The 19,673-nt window shown below is 47.3% G+C and overlaps 2 protein-coding genes across 2 annotated transcripts; one reads left to right on the top strand and one right to left on the bottom strand.

Moving 5' to 3' along the window:
* The first annotated feature begins 12,016 nt into the window (after positions 1-12,016).
* LOC123411621 (zinc finger protein CONSTANS-LIKE 14-like) lies at positions 12,017-16,144 on the top strand. The gene is made up of 4 exons (XM_045104586.1): positions 12,017-13,064; positions 14,194-14,421; positions 15,445-15,719; positions 15,805-16,144. Exons 1-4 carry the CDS (start codon positions 12,222-12,224, stop codon positions 15,920-15,922), a joined length of 1,464 nt encoding a protein of 487 aa, XP_044960521.1. The 5' UTR covers positions 12,017-12,221; the 3' UTR covers positions 15,923-16,144.
* Positions 16,145-16,281: 137 nt separating this feature from the next.
* Positions 16,282-17,090, bottom strand: LOC123408634 (CASP-like protein UU-1). The gene is made up of 3 exons (XM_045101696.1): positions 16,906-17,090; positions 16,650-16,752; positions 16,282-16,503 (listed from the first exon to the last, which is right to left on the bottom strand). Exons 1-3 carry the CDS (start codon positions 17,088-17,090, stop codon positions 16,282-16,284), a joined length of 510 nt encoding a protein of 169 aa, XP_044957631.1.
* Positions 17,091-19,673: the final 2,583 nt, after the last annotated feature.

The following is a 19,673-nucleotide window of genomic DNA, read 5'->3' as shown; positions in this document are numbered from 1 at the left end:
GTTTATGGAGGTGATGAAGGGCTCGTCGTAAAGGGTTACGTTGATGCTAGCTTCGACACAGATTCAGATGACTCTAAGTCACAGACCGGATACGTGTATGTTTTGAATGGTGGGGCAGTGAGCTGGTGCAGCAGCAAGCAAGAAGTCGTGGCAGCATCTACATGTGAAGCGGAGTACATAGCTGCTTCAGAAGCGGCTCATGAAGGAATTAGGATGAAGGAGTTCATCACCGACCTTGGAGTGGTCCCAAGCGCGTCGGGTCCAATGACACTCTTCTGTGATAACACTAGGGCCATTGCCATAGCCAAGGAGCCCAGGTTTCACCGGAAGACCAAGCACATCAAATGCCGCTACAACTCCATCCAGGACCATGTCCAGAGTGGAGTAATAGATATTTGTAAAGTACACACGGATCTGAATGTTGCAGACCCGTTGACTAAACCTCTTCCTCGAGCAACACATGATCAACACCATAATGCTATGGGTGTTCGATACATCACAACGTAACTAGATTATTGACTCTAGTGCAAGTGGGAGACTGTTGGAAATATGCCCTAGAGGCAATAATAAAATGGTTATTATCATATTTCCTTGTTCATGATAATTGTCTATTGTTCATGTTGTAATTGTATTAACACGAAACAGTAATACATGTGTGAATAAATAGATCACAATGTGTCCCTAGCAAGCCTCTAGTTGGCTAGCTCGTTGATCAATAGATGATCATGGTTTCCTGATCATGTTGGAATTATGCCCTAGAGGCAATAATAAATATAGTTATTATTATAATTCCTGTATCAAGATAATAGTTTATTATCCATGCTATAATTGTATTGAATGAAGACTCATTTACATGTGTGGATACATAGACAAAACACCATCCCTAGCATGCCTCTAGTTGGCTAGCCAGTTGATCGATGATAGTCAGTGTCTTCTGATTATGAACAAGGTGTTGTTGCTTGATAACTGGATCACGTCATTGGGAGAATCACGTGATGGACTAGACCCAAACTAATAGACGTAGCATGTTGATCGTGTCATTTTGTTGCTACTGTTTTCTGCGTGTCAAGTATTTATTCCTATGACCATGAGATCATATAACTCACTGACACCGGAGGAATGCTTTGTGTGTATCAAACGTCGCAACGTAACTGGGTGACTATAAAGATGCTCTACAGGTATCTCCGAAGGTGTTGGTTGAGTTAGTATGGATCAAGACTGGGATTTGTCACTCCGTGTGACGGAGAGTTATCTCGGGGCCCACTCGGTAATACAACATCACACACAAGCCTTGCAAGCAATGTAACTTAGTGTAAGTTGCGGGATCTTGTATTACGGAACGAGTAAAGAGACTTGCCGGTAAACGAGATTGAAATAGGTATGCGGATACTGACGATCGAATCTCGGGCAAGTAACATATCGAAGGACAAAGGGAATGACATACGGGATTATACGAATCCTTGGCACTGAGGTTCAAACGATAAGATCTTCGTAGAATATGTAGGATCGGGCATCCAGGTCCCGCTATTGGATATTGAACGAGGAGTCTCTCGGGTCATGTCTACATAGTTCTCGAACCCGCAGGGTCTGCACACTTAAGGTTCGACGTTGTTTTATGCGTATTTGAGTTATATGGTTGGTTACCGAATGTTGTTCGGAGTCCCGGATGAGATCACGGACGTCACGAGGGTTTCCGGAATGGTCCGGAAACGAAGATTGATATATAGGATGACCTCATTTGATTACCAGAAGGTTTTCGGAGTTACCGGGAATGTACCGGGAATGACGAATGGGTTCCGGGAGTTCACCGGGGGGGGCAACCCACCCCGGGGAAGCCCATAGGCCTTTGGGGAGACACACCAGCCCTTAGTGGGCTGGTAGGACAGCCCACAAGTGCCCTATGCGCCAAGGATAAGAAAATCAAGAGAGAGAAAAAAGGAGGAGGTGGGAAGGAAGGGGGACTCCCTCCCACCAAACCTAGTCCAACTCGGTTTGGGGGGGAGAGTCCTCCCCCTTGGACTCGGCCGACCCCTTTGGGGCTCCTTGAGCCCCAAGGCAAGGCCCCCTCCCTCCCACCTATATATACGGAGGTTTTAGGGCTGATTTGAGACGACTTTTCCACGGCAGCCCGACCACATACCTCCACGGTTTTTCCTCTAGATCGCGTTTCTGCGGAGCTCGGGCGGAGCCCTGCTGAGACAAGGTCATCACCAACCTCCGGAGCTCCGTCACGCTGCCGGAGAACTCTTCTACCTCTCCGTCTCTCTTGCTGGATCAAGAAGGCCGAGATCATCGTCGAGCTGTACGTGTGCTGAACGCGGAGGTGCCGTCCGTTCGGTACTAGATCATGGGACTGATCGCGGGATTGTTCGCGGGGCGGATCGAGGGACGTGAGGACGTTCCACTACATCAACCGCGTTCTCTAACGCTTCTGCTGTACGGTCTACAAGGGTACGTAGATCACTCATCCCCTCTCGTAGATGGACATCACCACAATAGGTCTTCGTGCGCGTAGGAAAATTTTTGTTTCCCATGCGACGTTTCCCAACAGTGGCATCATGAGCTAGGTTCATGCGTAGATGTCTTCTCGAGTAGAACACAAAAGTTTTTGTGGGCGGTGATGTGCGTCTTGCTGCCCTCCTTAGTCTTTTCTTGATTCCGCGGTATTGTTGGATTGAAGCGGCTTGGACCAACATTACTCGTACGCTTACGAGAGACTGGTTTCATCGTTACGAGTAACCCCCTTTGCTCAAAGATGACTCGCAAGTGTCGGTTTCTCCAACTTTAGTTGAATCGGATTTGACCGAGGAGGTCGTTGGATGAGGTTAAATAGCAACTCATATATCTCCGTTGTGGTGTTTGCGTAAGTAAGATGCGATCCTACTAGATACCCTTGGTCACCACGTAAAACATGCAACAACAAAATTAGAGGACGTCTAACTTGTTTTTGCAGGGTATGATTGTGATATGATATGGCCAACGATGTGATGTGATATATTGGATGTATGAGATGATCATGTTGTAATAGAAATATCGACTTGCACATCGATGGTACGGCAACCGGCAGGAGCCATAGGGTTGCCTTTATACTAACGTTTGTGCTTGCAGATGCGTTTACTATTTTGCTAGGATGTAGCTTTAGTAGTAATAGCATGAGTAGCACGACAACCCCGATGGCAACACGTTGATGGATGATTATGGTGTGGCGCCGGTGACAAGAAGATCGTGCCGGTGCTTTGGTGATGGAGATCAAGAAGCACGTGATGATGGCCATATCATGTCACTTATGAATTGCATGTGATGTTAATCCTTTTATGCACCTTATTTTGCTTAGAACGACGGTAGCATTATGAGGTGATCTCTCACTAAAATTTCAAGACGAAATTGTGTTCTCCCCGACTGTGCACCGTTGCTACAGTTCGTCGTTTCGAGACACCACGTGATGATCGGGTGTGATAGACTCAACGTTCACATACAACGGGTGCAAAACAGTTGCACACGCGGAACACTCGGGTTAAGATTGACGAGCCTAGCATGTGCAGACATGGCCTCGGAACACATGAGACCGAAAGGTCGATCATGAATCATATAGATGATATGATTAGCATAGAGATGCTTACCACTGAAACTATACTCAACTCACGTGATGATCGGACTTGGGATAGTGTAAGTGGATCGTGCACCACTCAAATGACTAGAGAGATGTACTTTTTGAGTGGGAGTTTAGCATTGATTAAGTTAAACTCTAATTATCTTGAACATAGTCTAAGTCCACTTTGAATATATTTGTGTTGTAGATCATGGCTCACGCGACAGTCATCCTGAATTTTAATACGTTCCTAGAGAAAGCTAAGTTGAAAGATGATGGAAGAAACTTTGTAGACTGGGCTCGTAATCTTAAGCTAATCTTACAAGCTGGGAAGAAGGATTATGTTTTTAATGTTGCGCTAGGAGATGAACCACCCGCTATGGCTGATCAGGATGTTAAGAACGCTTGGTTAGCACGTAAGGAGGACTACTCAATAGTTCAATGTGCAGTCTTGTATGGCTTAGAACCGGGACTTCAACGTTGCTTTGAGTGTCATGGAGCATTTGAGATGTTCCAGGAGTTGGAGTTTATCTTTCAGAAGAACGCCCGGATCGAGAGGTATGAGACCTCCGATAAATTCTATGCTTGCAAGATGGAGGAAAACTCGTCTGTCAGTGAACATGTGCTCAAAATGTCTGGGTACTCAAACCGTCTAGCTGAACTGGGGATTGAACTCCCGCAAGAAGCTATCACTGACAGAATCCTTCAATCACTGCCGCCAAGCTACAAAGGCTTTGTGTTGAACTACAACATGCAAGGGATGAACAAGTCTCCCGGCGAGTTGTTTGCGATGTTGAAGGTCGCAGAGTCTGAACTCCGTAAAGAGCATCAAGTGTTGATGGTAAATAAGACCACTAGTTTCAAGAGAAACGGCAAAGGCAAGAAGGGCAATTCGAAGAAGAGCGGCAAGCCTGTTGCCAATCCGCCGAAGAAACCCAAAGCTGGACCTAAGCCTGAAACGGAGTGTTTCTATTGCAAGGGTATGGGTCACTGGAAGCGCAATTGCCCCAAGTATCTGGCAGATAAGAAGGCGGGCAAAGAAAAATCAGGTATATTTGATATACATGTTATTGATGTGTACTTAACCGGCTCTCGTAGTAGTGCCTGGGTATTCGATACCGGTTCTGTTGCTCATATTTGCAACGCGAAGCAGGAACTGCGGAATAGACGAAGGCTGGCGAAAGACGAAGTGACGATGCGCATAGGAAATGGTTCCAAGGTTGATGCAATCGCCGTCGGCATAGTGTCACTTCAGCTACCATCGGGATTAGTGATGAACTTAAATCATTGTTATTTAGTGCCTGCGTTGAGCATGAACATTATATCTGGATCTTGTTTATTGCGAGACGGTTACTCTTTTAAGTCTGAGAATAATGGTTGTTCTATTTCTATGAGTAACATCTTTTATGGTCATGCACCGAATGTGAGAGGATTGTTCATATTGAATCTTGATAGCGACACGCATATACATAACATTGAGACCAAAAGAGTTAGAGTAAACAATGATAGCGCCATATTTTTGTGGCACTGCCGCTTGGGTCATATTGGTGTAAAGCGCATGAAGAAACTCCATGCTGATGGACTTTTGGAGTCACTTGACTTTGATTCACTTGACACGTGCGAACCATGCCTCATGGGGAAGATGACTAAGACTCCGTTCTCCGGAACAATGGAGCGTGCAAGTGACTTATTGGAAATCATACATACCGATGGGTGTGGTCCAATGAGCGTGGAGGCACGCGGCGGATATCGTTATTTTCTCACCTTCACTGACGATTTAAGTAGATATGGTTATGTCTACTTGATGAAGCACAAGTCTGAAACATTTGAAAAGTTCAAGCAATTTCAGAGTGAAGTGGAAAATCATCGTAACAAGAAGATCAAGTTCCTACGGTCTGATCGTGGGGGTGAATATCTGAGTTTCGAGTTTGGTGCTCACTTAAGACAATGTGGAATTGTTTCACAGTTAACACCGCCTGGAACACCACAACGTAATGGTGTGTCCGAACGTCGTAATCGTACTTTGAGATGGTGCGATCTATGATGTCTCTTACTGATTTGCCGTTATCATTTTGGGGTTATGCATTAGAAACAGCTGCATTCACTTTAAATAGGGCACCATCAAAATCCATTGAGACGACACCATACGAACTGTGGTATGGCAAGAGGCCAAAATTGTCGTTTCTTAAAGTTTGGGGATGTGATGCTTATGTCAAAAAGCTTCAGCCTGAAAAGCTGGAACCCAAAGCGGAAAAGTGCTTCTTCATAGGTTACCCAAAAGAGACAGTTGGGTACACCTTCTATCTCAAATCCGAGGGCAAAGTGTTTGTTGCTAAGAACGGAGCTTTTCTCGAGAAGGAGTTTCTCTCGAGAGAATTGAGTGGGAGGAAGATAGAACTTGACGAGGTTGTCGAACCTCTCATCCCTCTGGATGGTGGCGCAGGGCAAGGGGAAACCTCTGTCGTTGCAACGCCAGTTGAGGAGGAAGTTAATGATGATGATCATGAAACTCCAGTTCAAGTTTCTGTTGAACCACGCAGGTCGACGAGATCACGTGCTGCTCCAGAGTGGTACGGTAATCCCGTCTTATCAATCATGTTGTTAGACAACAATGAACCTGCAAGTTATGAAGAAGCAATGGTAGGCCCAGATTCCAACAAATGGCTAGAAGCCATGAAATCCGAGATAGGATCCATGTATGAGAACAAAGTGTGGACTTTGGAGATACTACCTGAGGGCCGCAAGGCTATTCAGAACAAATGGATTTTAAGAAGAAGACGGACGCTGACGGTAATGTGACCGTTTATAAAGCTCGACTTGTGGCAAAGGGTTTTTCACAAGTTCCAGGAATTGACTACGATGAGACTTTCTCACCCGTGGCGATGCTTAAGTCCGTCAGAATCATGTTAGCAATAGCTGCATTTTTCGATTATGAAATCTGGCAGATGGATGTCAAAACGGCGTTCCTTAACGGTTTCCTTAAGGAAGAGTTGTATATGATGCAACCCAAAGGTTTTGTCGATCCTAAGAATGCTAACAAGGTGTGCAAGCTCCAGCGATCCATTTATGGACTGGTACAAGCATCTCGGAGTTGGAACAAACGCTTTGATGAGGTGATCAAGGCATTTGGGTTTATACAAGTGGTTGGAGAATCTTGTATTTACAAGAAAGTGAGTGGGAGCTCTGTGGCGTTTCTAATATTATATGTGGATGACATATTACTGATCGGAAACAACGTAGAGCTTTTGGAGAGCATAAAAGGTTACTTGAATAATAGTTTCTCTATGAAGGACCTAGGAGAAGCTTCTTACATTCGAGGCATTAAGATCTATAGGGATAGATCAAAACGCCTGATAGGACTTTCACAAAGCACATACCTTGATAAAGTTTTGAAGAGGTTCAAAATGGAACAGTCCAAGAAAGGGTTCTTGCCAGTTTTACAAGGTACGAGATTGAGTAAGACTCAGTGCCCAGCAACTGATGAAGATAGAGAGCATATGCGCTCCGTCCCCTATGCTTCAGCCATTGGTTCTATCATGTATGCGATGCTGTGCACTAGACCGGATGTTAGCCTGGCCATAAGTATGGCAGGTAGGTTCCAGAGTAATCCAGGAGTGGATCACTGGACAGCGGTCAAGAATATCCTGAAGTACCTGAAAATGACTAAGGAGATGTTTCTCGTATATGGAGGTGATGAAGAACTCGCCGTAAAAGGTTACGTCGATGCAAGCTTTGACACAGATCCGGACGACTCTAAGTCGCAAACCGGATACGTACTTATTCTTAATGGGGGTGCAGTAAGCTGGTGCAGTTCCAAGCAAAGCGTCGTAGCAGATTCTACATGTGAAGCGGAGTACATGGCTGCCTCGGAGGCGGCTAAGGAGGGTGTCTGGATGAAGCAGTTCATGACGGATCTTGGAGTGGTGCCAAGTGCACTGGATCCAATAACCTTGTTCTGTGACAACACGGGTGCCATTGCCTTAGCAAAGGAACCACAGTTTCACAAGAAGACCAGACACATCAAACGACGCTTCAACCTCATCCGCGACTACGTCGAGGAAGAGGACGTAAATATATGCAAAGTGCACACGGATCTGAATGTAGCAGACCCGCTGACTAAACCTCTTCCACGGCCAAAACATGATCGACACCAGAACTGTATGGGTGTTAGATTTATTACAATGTAATTCACATGGTGATGTGAGGGCTAGATTATTGACTCTAGTGCAAGTGGGAGACTGTTGGAATTATGCCCTAGAGGCAATAATAAATATAGTTATTATTATAATTCCTGTATCAAGATAATAGTTTATTATCCATGCTATAATTGTATTGAATGAAGACTCATTTACATGTGTGGATACATAGACAAAACACCATCCCTAGCATGCCTCTAGTTGGCTAGCCAGTTGATCGATGATAGTCAGTGTCTTCTGATTATGAACAAGGTGTTGTTGCTTGATAACTGGATCACGTCATTGGGAGAATCACGTGATGGACTAGACCCAAACTAATAGACGTAGCATGTTGATCGTGTCATTTTGTTGCTACTGTTTTCTGCGTGTCAAGTATTTATTCCTATGACCATGAGATCATATAACTCACTGACACCGGAGGAATGCTTTGTGTGTATCAAACGTCGCAACGTAACTGGGTGACTATAAAGATGCTCTACAGGTATCTCCGAAGGTGTTGGTTGAGTTAGTATGGATCAAGACTGGGATTTGTCACTCCGTGTGACGGAGAGGTATCTCGGGGCCCACTCGGTAATACAACATCACACACAAGCCTTGCAAGCAATGTAACTTAGTGTAAGTTGCGGGATCTTGTATTACGGAACGAGTAAAGAGACTTGCCGGTAAACGAGATTGAAATAGGTATGCAGATACTCACGATCGAATCTCGGGCAAGTAACATACCGAAGGACAAAGGGAATGACATACGGGATTATACGAATCCTTGGCACTGAGGTTCAAACGATAAGATCTTCGTAGAATATGTAGGATCCAATATGGGCATCCAGGTCCCGCTATTGGATATTGACCGAGGTGTCTCTCGGGTCATGTCTACATAGTTCTCGAACCCGCAGGGTCTGCACACTTAAGGTTCGACGTTGTTTTATGCGTATTTGAGTTATATGGTTGGTTACCGAATGTTGTTCGGAGTCCCGGATGAGATCACGAACGTCACGAGGGTTTCCGGAATGGTCCGGAAACGAAGATTGATATATAGGATGACCTCATTTGATTACCGGAAGGTTTTCGGAGTTACCGGGAATGTACCGGGAATGACGAATGGGTTCCGGGAGTTCACCGGGGGGGGGGGGGGGGCAACCCACCCCGGGGAAGCCCATAGGCCTTTGGGGAGACACACCAGCCCTTAGTGGGCTGGTGGGACAGCCCACAAGTGCCCTATGTGCCAAGGAGAAGAAAATCAAGAGAGAAAGAAAAAAAAAAGGAGGAGGTGGGAAGGAAGGGGGACTCCCTCCCACCAAACCTAGTCCAACTCGGTTTGGGGGGGGGAGAGTCCTCCCCCTTGGACTCGGCCGACCCCCTTGGGGCTCCTTGAGCCCCATGCAAGGCCCCCTCCCTCCCACCTATATATACGGAGGTTTTAGGGCTGATTTGAGACGACTTTTCCACGGCAGCCCGACCACATACCTCCACGGTTTTTCCCTCTAGATCGCGTTTCTGCGGAGCTCGGGCGGAGCCCTGCTGAGACAAGGTCATCACCAACCTCCGGAGCGCCGTCACGCTGCCGGAGAACTCTTCTACCTCTTCGTCTCTCTTGCTGGATCAAGAAGGCCGAGATCATCGTCGAGCTGTACGTGTGCTGAACGCGGAGGTGCCGTCCGTTCGGTACTAGATCGTGGGACTGATCGCGGGATTGTTCGCGGGGCGGATCGAGGGACGTGAGGACGTTCTACTACATCAACCGCGTTATCTAACGCTTCTGCTGTACGGTCTACAAGGGTACGTAGATCACTCACCCCCTCTCGTAGATGGACATCACCATGATAGGTCTTCGTGCGCGTAGGAAATTTTTTGTTTCCCATGCGACGTTTCCCAACAGATCATGCGCATTAGATGTCATTGATAACGGGATCACATCATTGGGAGAATGATGTGATGGACAAGGCCCAATCCTAAGCATAGCACTAGATCGTATTGTTCGTATGTTAAAGCTTTTCTAATGTCAAGTGTCTTTTCCTTCGACCATGAGATTGTGCAACTCCCGGATACCGTAGGAGTGCTTTGGGTGTATCAAACGTCACAACGTAACTGGGTGACTATAAAGGTGCACTACGGGTACCTCTGAAAGTGTCTGTTGTGTTGGTACGAATCGAGATCGGGATTTGTCACTCCGTGTGACGGAGAGGTATCTCTGGGCCCACTCGGTAGAACATCATCACGAGCTCAATGTGACTAAGGAGTTAGTCATAGGATGACGTGCTACGAAACGAGTAAAGAGACTTACCGGTAACGAGATTGAACAAGGTATAGGCATACCGACGATCGAATCTCGGGCAAGTTCTATACCGACAGACAAAGGGAATTGTATATGCGATTGATTGAATCCTTGACATCGTGGTTCATCCGATGAGATCATCGTGGAACATGTGGGAGCCACCATGAGTATCCAGATCCCGTTGATGGTTATTGGCCGGAGAGTGTCTCGGTCATGTCTGCATGCCTCCCGAACCCGTAGGGTCTACACACTTAAGGTTCAATGACGCTAGGGTTATAGGGAATTGTTATACGAGGTTACCGAAGGATGTTCGGAGTCTCGGATGAGATCCCGGACGTCACGAGGAGCTCCGGAATGGTCCGGAGGTAAAGATTGATATATAGGATGGATGGGTATGGACGCCGGAAATGTTTCGGGCACCACCGACAAAGTGTCGGGACCACCAGAAGGGTTCCGGAGGCCCACCGGGAGGGGCCACAAGCCCCGGAGGGCTACATGGGCCAAGTGCGGGAGGGAACCAGCCCCTAGGTGGGCTGGTGTGCCCCCCACACCCAGCCCATGCGCACCAGAGAGGGAGGGAGGGGAAACCCTAGGCGTTGGTGGGCCTAAGGCCCACCTAGGGGTGCGCCCCCCCTCTCCCTGCCCTGGCCGCCGCCCCTCTCCCATCTAGGCAGCCGCACCACCTAGGGTGGGAACCCTAGGGGTGGCGCACCCCCTCCCCTCCTCCTATATATAGGGAGGGTTTTGGGGCTGTTTTGCACATAGTTTTCCCTCTCCTCGGCGCAGCCCTGCTCCTCCTTCCTCCTCTCCTACGGTGCTTGGCGAAGCCGTGCCGGGAGAGCTCGTCTCTCCATCGACACCATGCTGCCGTGCTGCCGGAGATCTTCCCCAACCTCTCCCTCCTCTTTGCTGGATCAAGGTGCGGGAGACGTCACCGAGCTGCACGTGTGTTGAACGCGGAGGTGCCGTGGTTCGGCACTAGATCGGAATCACACCGCGATCTGAATCGCCGCGAGTACGACTCCATCAACCGCGTTCTAGCAACGCTTCCGCTTAGGGATCTTCAAAGGTACGAAGATGCACTCACCCCTCTCTCGTTGCACGTCTCTCCATAGAAAGATCTGAACATGGCGTAGGAAAATTTTGAATTTATGCTACATTATCCAACACCTATCCCTATAAACACTTTTGAGAGACTGGACCAACATATTGTCTTGAAATTTATGAAGTCATCGTAAACACCTCGTCGTTGAGAGGAACCTCTTCTTCCACTGAATGCGCATCGTCGAAAATCCTGAAATAAGTTTAGAAATAAATGCGAGCAAGACTTGAACCCCGGTGACTTGATGGGCTGAGCATACCACAATCCGTCGAACCATCCAATCAGAGATTGATTCATATTTCTAATTAAGAGATGATCTCTTAGCAAAAATGCACATATTTAGAAATATCAAAATATTAAAGATAAGACTAGAAAACTACTCCCTTTGTCTTCTTATAAGTGTCCCAAGTTTAATATAATTTTATACAAAAATTAGTACTCTCTTCGTCCAAAAATACTTGTTAGAGAAATCGATGTATCTAGATGTATTTTAGTTCTAAATACATTTATTCCTATTTATTTTTATAACAACTAATTTCGAACAGAGAAAATATAAAATTAAGACAGTTATTTGAGACTAAGGAAGCCTATTATGCATGAACTTTTTGTCTTATTTTAGTTACATGCCCTAATTTGTACGGGAGTCCTAATCCTTTCCACCGCATCGGGACCCGCTGCCCATGCCCCACCGTGTCAGCCTCCCAGCCCCCTCGCACTCAGCCCACCACCTCAGCGAGCTCCGCTAGATATTTTCCGACATGGCGAGCTCACTGCCCAACCGGTCCCACGTCCTCGGCCCCGCCACCTCAGCGAAATCATAGCGCGGCACGTGGAAAGAGAAGGCCGCGCCCGGCCTCGCTGTTGGGCATGGCGCACGGGATCGGTCCTCTCCCTCGCTTTCTCCCGTACCCTCGCAGTCGCAGCCTCGTTTCGGATTGCATTTGCATAAGCTAAGCGCGCGGCGATAAGAAGCGGCAGAACCCTCTCGCTCTCCCGCCGTTTGACCCGCCTCCCTCCGGCATCGCGGGGTTCTCTGCTCGGGTTGCTTGCTGGGCGCTGGACATGAAGGACGGAGGGGCGAGGCAGCACTGGCCGTGCGACTACTGCGGGGAGGCGGCGGCGGCGCTGCACTGCCGCGCGGACGCGGCGCGGCTCTGCGTGGCGTGCGACCGCCACGTGCACGCCGCCAACGCGCTCTCCCGGAAGCACGTGCGCGCGCCGCTCTGCGCCGGGTGCGCGGCCCGCCCGGCCGCGGCGCGCGTGGCGGCTGGGGGAGGCGAGCCGGCGTTCCTCTGCGTGGACTGCGACGGCGGGTGCGAAGGCGCGGCGCGCGTGCCCGTGGAGGGGTTCGCGGGCTGCCCCGCGGCGGCCGAGCTCGCCGCGTCGTGGGGCGTCGACCTCCTCCCTGGCGGCGGTGGCGCCGCCGCGTTCGGTTGCGGCCTCGGCACTGGCGCCGGCCAGGAGGATGAGGACGCCTTCTTCTTCTCGTCCTTGGACTACTCCATGCTGGTTGACCCCGAGATGCGCGACCTCTACGTGCCCTGCAACCCGCCGGAGGTGGCTGTCTCGGCAGGCGGCGGTCGGCCCCTCAAGGGGGAAGCGCTGTGCGACCAGCTCGCGGAGATGGCGCGGCGAGAGACGGACACGTCGCAGCCGCAGGGGTACTCGGATCTGAGCCCCAGGACTCCTCGCCGGTCCTCCGCCGGGTCTAGCGGGCGCTTGCCTGACAAGCAGCCTCCCCCGCCGCTGCCTCCTGCTCCAGAGGTGCCGTGTCCGTACACGTCCCTGCTGATGATGCCGTCAGCCCACTGCGCCGAGCTTGTCGGCAACGACCGGCTCCCTGATGACGACGAAGAACAACTTCGATGGGAGTTCGCCCCACCCTCATCAGTGCCACCCACCCAGGTAAAAAACATGAGAATAATACTATTGTGCAAACAAATAAATCAATTGTGGGTATTCACTATTCAGACAATTCACATGTAATTGTATTACTAATCAAATGTTTTGTGCGTGTCTTTATGAGTGTCTAAATTAGTTGCATTGCCTTCAGGTAGCCGCATCGTGCTAGCCCGACACACATTAACATCACATGTTTTCTGGGAATGCATTAACACTACACGGTCACGAGAAATGTTCTGATCTTAATTTCCTGAGCAAACAACAATAGATCATCAAACAAGTTTGTTGAAGGCTACATGGTCGCTGCCACTTTGTGCAGTTCCCGGTTAATCCATTGATCAATCAGATCATGGAATGCAATCATGATCTCTGGTCATAGGTCATGGAAAACCTATTTGGCTTTCAGATGAATAATAAGGTGCCAGTTCCAAAGTCATCAGAGTTTAGTTTCCATTCCTTTGTACGTGACTCCTGTGGTTCTCAGGGACTATCCAGCTCTAGTTTTGCCCTAGATTTTGTCAGCCAGACAAGTGATTGGTTTCACTTGTTTTGAGTAGAATTTTTTTTACACTTTATTCGCTCACCATTTATGGTACGGGTCTTTCAACTTGAAAGGGCAGTAGAATGCAGTTGCCATGGAGGTTCATGGATCCATTTTTTTAGGACATTGAATGCGCATGTTGGCTGATAATGAATGGTGTATTCTCATTTACCAGTAGTGCAAATTAGACCGGAATTTCTGAGCTGGTGTTGCTATCGCGATATGAAAAAGTGTATCTTGTATGATTTGCCATGTTACTAGATTCTTTAGAGTGTTTGACTTTTTGAACAGGGAATAGATCACCTAATAGGTGGAAATCAGATCAAAGATCTTGATGAATTGATGGCAAACACCATTTATTCAATCTGCCAACTACATCGACATTGCTGTCTATACAGTTTTAATTCACCCGATAATAGTATTCGGTACGCCTAAGTTTGCTTGTAGGGTTTGCATTGGCAAAAGGATAGGTTTGAAGGAATCACTTTCTTATAATTGGATATGCTTTAAAGTCTTCTAACTTTCCTCAATCTTACTCTGGAATGTGCTTATTGTTGAAAGCCCTAACAGTTCAGTACTTGCTATCTGCAGATATGGGATTTCAATTTAGGAAGATCAAGGAACCACAATGAAAAATCTGCACATGAAGTTGGATTTGGTTCAAACAATGGAGGCTTTATGATCAAGAGTTACAGTGACATGCTCAAGGAAATTTCTTGTGGGACAACGAAAGATCTGGAAGATATTTACGACTCAGGATACGGTGCAGCTGCTGAAGATATCATGTCAACAAATATCTGCCAGGTGCCATCCAAAAATGTAAGTTATTTCTCCCTATGCCTATAAAGCACGTTCAGTATGCAGAGGCCGAGGGTGTTCGCCCTCTTTTTGAAAGAAAAAAAAACCACGGCATAATAAAGTGCGTAATATGACACACCACGATGGTGCTAATAGCCCGTGAATTTGAATCGACAAGATCTCATATGCATCATGCAATTTTTTACTAATATTTTGTATGCAGTGCTATAACCTCATAACTAGCAGAAAAGTCGAGCATGACTGCTCTGCTAGGATATGCCTTATTTACAAACGCAAGGAGTCCTCTAGTTTGCAGTCAGCGCTTATTGGTTTTTATTCCTATGTGCATTAGTAGATAGATACCAGGCAATTAGTTAGGGGTAATTTTAGTATCTGTTGGTCAAAATTTAATGTTGACAAGATACTGAAAAGGAACTGCTCGACCTTTTTTTTTTTTTTTTTGAAAAGGAGGCTTACCTCCGGTCTCTGCATCAATAAGATGCATACGGCCCCAGGAACTGCTTGACCTGAATCGTGCTTAAAATGATACTGACATCCCATCTGCGCACTGTCGTTTCTCTTGGCTATTAACTTTCCAGTTGACAATGTAACAGATCTTTCACTGATGTTGATGTGCCACTTTCTCTTGAATGCGTTCAGGCTGCTGTGTTCCTAATTCAGTCTTATCTTCTTTTTTGGGGGGCAAAAAAAAAATCTTATTTTTGAAGTGTCTGTTCTTGTGAAAGTTAGCTATATGGTCCCATTTAGTGAATGCTTTTAGCTGCTCTCAATCACAGTGATAGTTACAGGCCACCATACAGATCCTTGTTCCATGCTCCTTTGGTCCACCAATTCATGGGTCATCTTGTTTCTTTGTGAAACATCAAGGGGCAATTTTGTCAGTGCTGATAGTTGGCTGTATATAAAGGTCCACCACGTGTTATTTGTTTTGCATCTTGTGTAGAAGTAGAGAGTCTCCATCAATGAAAATTTCTGTGTCTGCTGTTGCAGTTGTGAGACCTTTGTTGTGTTTTTCCTTTGCAGGTTAGCACAGCGAGCAACAAGCGAATGAAGGTTAGCTCATGCACCTCCACAATGGATGGCCCAACAACCTCTGGGAGCAACGTGCCTGCTTCAGGGACCTTGGCGAGCTCTTCCCATGACAGAGGAGCAGCTCCCACTAGGGAGATCTCCTTTGGTGATCAAACAATCGTCCCGACTGGAGCTGAGAGGCCTACCACAAGGATCGACAGTGAGACTCTCGCCCTAAACAGGGATAGCGCGATGCAGCGGTACAAAGAGAAGAGGAAGAATCGCAGGCATGAAACGATGAGCAGATAACCTGTCTTCATTTACTCAATAGATGGTTATAGTTTTCTCATGCGTTTCTGGTGCTCCCTGCAGGTACGAGAAGCACATCCGGTATGAGTCCCGGAAGCTGAGGGCGGATACCCGGAAGCGCGTGAAAGGCCGTTTTGTCAAGTCGAATGAAGCGCTCAATGCCGGCAGCAATGGCGGATGAGCCTTCTTCCTTGCTCGCAGCACGGAGATGACATCCTGCGCCGCACCTAAGCATGATGCCGTGCATTGCTCAGCTATTTTTTTGTGTTCGTTATCGTTTTCAGCATCGTGATCCAGAGGATCATATTCACGGTGTTTTTTTTTGTAAGAGACCTCTACTTTTCTCCTCAGAACACATAGCTTAATTTTACACTGGTATATAAGGTGCATATACGCTGTCTCATCTTTCATGCTCATGATTTCATGAGTTTATAGTGCTGCTTAACCTACCAACTAGTAACTGAGATCCAAAACGACAAATAATGTACTCCTAAGAAATTTACATGATCTGATTATAAGAAGTTGAACCTAACTGATTGATCAGTGTCTGGCCGGCGTCCTGGGGTAACGGGAGAGTGCGCAGGCAAATCCGAGAGAGAGGAAGGCGGCGAAGGAGAGCGCGAGCGCGACGGCGCCGACGTCGCAGTACCTCCGGTAGAGGCGGCACACCGCGTACCACCCGCTGGTCTTGTTCCCCCACATGGCCACCGACCCGATCGCCCCTGCGCCCGCCGTTGCCGCCGTCTGCAGGTTCACCACCAGCTGCACGCAACAAAGCAGAGAATAACGGCGCCCTCCGTCAGTCGAGATCGATGAGGGCACACAAACACAGATGCATGGACGAGCATGGACGTATGGTTTACTACTACGATGGATATTTTTCTCTCTTCTTGCCGTACGTAACGTACCTGGTCAACGGTGTGCAGCCAGCGCTTGCCGATGAGCTTCTTGACAAAGATCGCCGTGAGCAGCGAGTATGCCGTGCAGAAGAAGTTGGTCGCCACGAATGCCCTGCTCACCCACGAAACAAGAACCTATCAGACACGCTCGAGCCGCTGGTTGCAGAAGCAGACGGGAGATCGAGACCGATCGATCTAGCTAACGAAGGAACGAAGGAAGGAGCATGCGCTAGCTGCATGGCGAGACATTGGCGATGGTACGTACACCCAGACTTCGAACATGGTGAAGTTTACTTCCACGCCCCAGCGTTCCTGCCGGTTGGTGACGACGAGGACGGCGGCGGCCAGCGACGCGACGGCGGCCCCGACACGCAGCGCCACGGTGGCCGTTACGTGCTTCCCCGAGGCCACCTTCATTGTCGCCGCGTTCTGCGACTCCAGTTCCACCATGGTGACGGAGGCGCGACGAGTCATATGCGGCGGTGTCAGGGGGGATTGGATGATCAGCCCACAAGCGCCGGGTGAAAAACCGATCGGAGAAAGAGAAGACGCGGAGGAATTGTGGTTGAATCTATATATTGGTAGAGGATGCTTCTGTGCAAATGTCTGGGGGGCTTGGCCGTAACCTAAGCCAAATGAGTCCACCGGAGGTACGACTCCCATTCAATCTACCTTCGCCAGCTTGACTCAGCACAAACTGAATTCAAATGCAAAGATACAGATATCTCCTGATATTTTGTTTGTTCGGAATTCTATATTTTTAGATCCCTACTAGCAAACATGCCCGTGCGTTGCAACGGAAAAAAAATCACCCCCTTATACGTATTGGACGATATGTGTAATAGGCATTTCCAAAATAACCAATATAGAGAATGTATTAATTAATATTGCACAATAAGCTTTATTATGGAAAGTAACATGCAAAATAATAGCATATTTGAAATCTTCACTTTTTTCTGAACGATTTTCATATATAACATGTTAAATTTGGAGTTAGGATTTAAAAGATATGAATGTTTTAAAAGCATTTGAATTTACACAAAAAATGAAGCAATAGGAAAGGAAAAACAGGAAAGTAACATGCAAAATAATAGCATATTTGAAATCTTCACTTTTTTCTGAGCGATTTTCATATATAACATGTTAGATTTGGAGTTAGGATTTAAAAGATATGAATGTTTTAAAAGCATTTGAATTTACACAAAAAATGAAGCAATAGGAAAGGAAAAACAGCCCAGCGCTAGAGTTGAACTCATGTCTCCTGGTGGTGCAACAAGCCGTCGTGCGTCTGCCACTGGGCTAGGCACATGATTGTGTTGAAACAGAGGTGGCACTTTATATATACCAGATTAAACGAATCATTTTTCGTTTTCTCCACTTAAAAAGGGAGTGCGGGTTGAATACACAAAACGTCAGGGGCTTTTTTGCAAAACCGCCATGATGGACGGCAGAAGCGTTGCGCTCTTTATTATTAGGGGAGATTTGTTGTCACAAAATAGCAAACACTAGTAGAAAACATACCTTTCGTCCTCAGCATTAGTCCCGATTGTATTTCGAACCGGTACTAATGTGATCACTTGTTCCGGTTTCAACGGCTAGGAGCGGCCAGGGGCACGACCAAGATTAGTCTCGGTTCATTTGTGACCTATAGTCTCGGTTAGTATTATAAATCGGGACTAAAGGGGTGGTGACAAGCTCGTGGCAGGCTGGGGCCCTAGCGAACCCATTTCGTCTCGGTTGGTATTACCAACCGGGACTAGAGGAGGACATTTAGTTCCGGTTTGTACCAATAACCCGGACTAAAGATGTTCCTATATAAACCCTTCGTCCAGCCCGAACTCATCCTCTCTGTTTTTCCCATAGCTCGAGCTCTCATCCTCCATTTTTGTCAACATTTGTTAAGATTTGAGGCACCCCATCTATCCAAGGGTTGTAAAAGGTTAGAAACTTCATGCTTTCATCTCTCATTGCTAGTTCAGCTTGTTTCATGCTCTGTAAGTATAGTGAGTTGTGGGTTATAGTTTGGAAGTAATTATGTGGGAGGAATAACTTGTGTGTATCAAACGTCGCAACGTTGCTGGGTCACTATAAAGGTGCTCTACAGATATCTCCAAAGGTGTCTCTTGGGTTGGCATGGATCAAGACTGAGATTTGTCACTCCGTGTGACGGAGAGGTATCTCGGGGCCCACTCGGTAATACAACATCACAATAAGCCTTGCAAGCAATGTGACTAAGGAGCTAGTCACGGGATCTTGTATTACGGAACGAGTAAAGAGACTTGCCGGTAACGGGATTGAACTAGGTATGGAGATACTGACATTCGAATCTCGGGCAAGTAACATACCGAAGGACAAAGGGAATGGCATACGGAATTAACTGAATCCTTGACATAGAGGTTCAACCGATAGAGATTTTCGTAGAATATGTAGCAGCCAATATGGGCATCCAGGTCCCGCTATTGGTTATTGGCCGGAGAGTGTCTCAGGTCATGTCTACATAGTTCTCGAACCCGCAGGGTCTGCACACTTAAGGTTCGGTGACGTTTTGTTATTATTGAGTTACGTGTGTTTGGTAACCAAAAGTTGTTCGGAGTCCCGGATGAGATCCCGGACGTCACGAGTAGCTAGAGAATGGTCCAGAGGTAAAGTTTGATATATAGGAAAGTTTCATTTGGTTTCCGGAAAGTTTTCGGGCATTACCGGTAAAGTACTCGGAGTTACGAATGGGTTCCGGGGTTTTACTGGGAGGGGCCACCCACCCGAGAGAGAACCTAATAGGACTAAAGGTGGTGCACCAACCCTTAGTGGGCTGGTGCGGCCAGAGCAATAAGGCTATTTCGGCCAAGGAGCAAAAGAAGGGTAAAAAGGGAAAAAGGGAAGGAGGAGACCAGATGTAATTGTTGGAAATATGCCCTAGAGGCAATAATAAATTGGTTATTATTATATTTCCTTGTTCATGATAATCGTTTATTATCCATGCTAGAATTGTATTGATTGGAAACTCAAATACATGTGTGGATACATAGACAACAC

The sequence above is a fragment of the Hordeum vulgare genome, chromosome 7H (genome assembly GCF_904849725.1).
Source record: "Hordeum vulgare subsp. vulgare chromosome 7H, MorexV3_pseudomolecules_assembly, whole genome shotgun sequence".
NCBI lineage: Eukaryota > Viridiplantae > Streptophyta > Magnoliopsida > Poales > Poaceae > Hordeum > Hordeum vulgare.
Note: the sequence above shows the minus strand (reverse complement) of the source record. Positions and strands in the feature narration are given on the sequence as shown.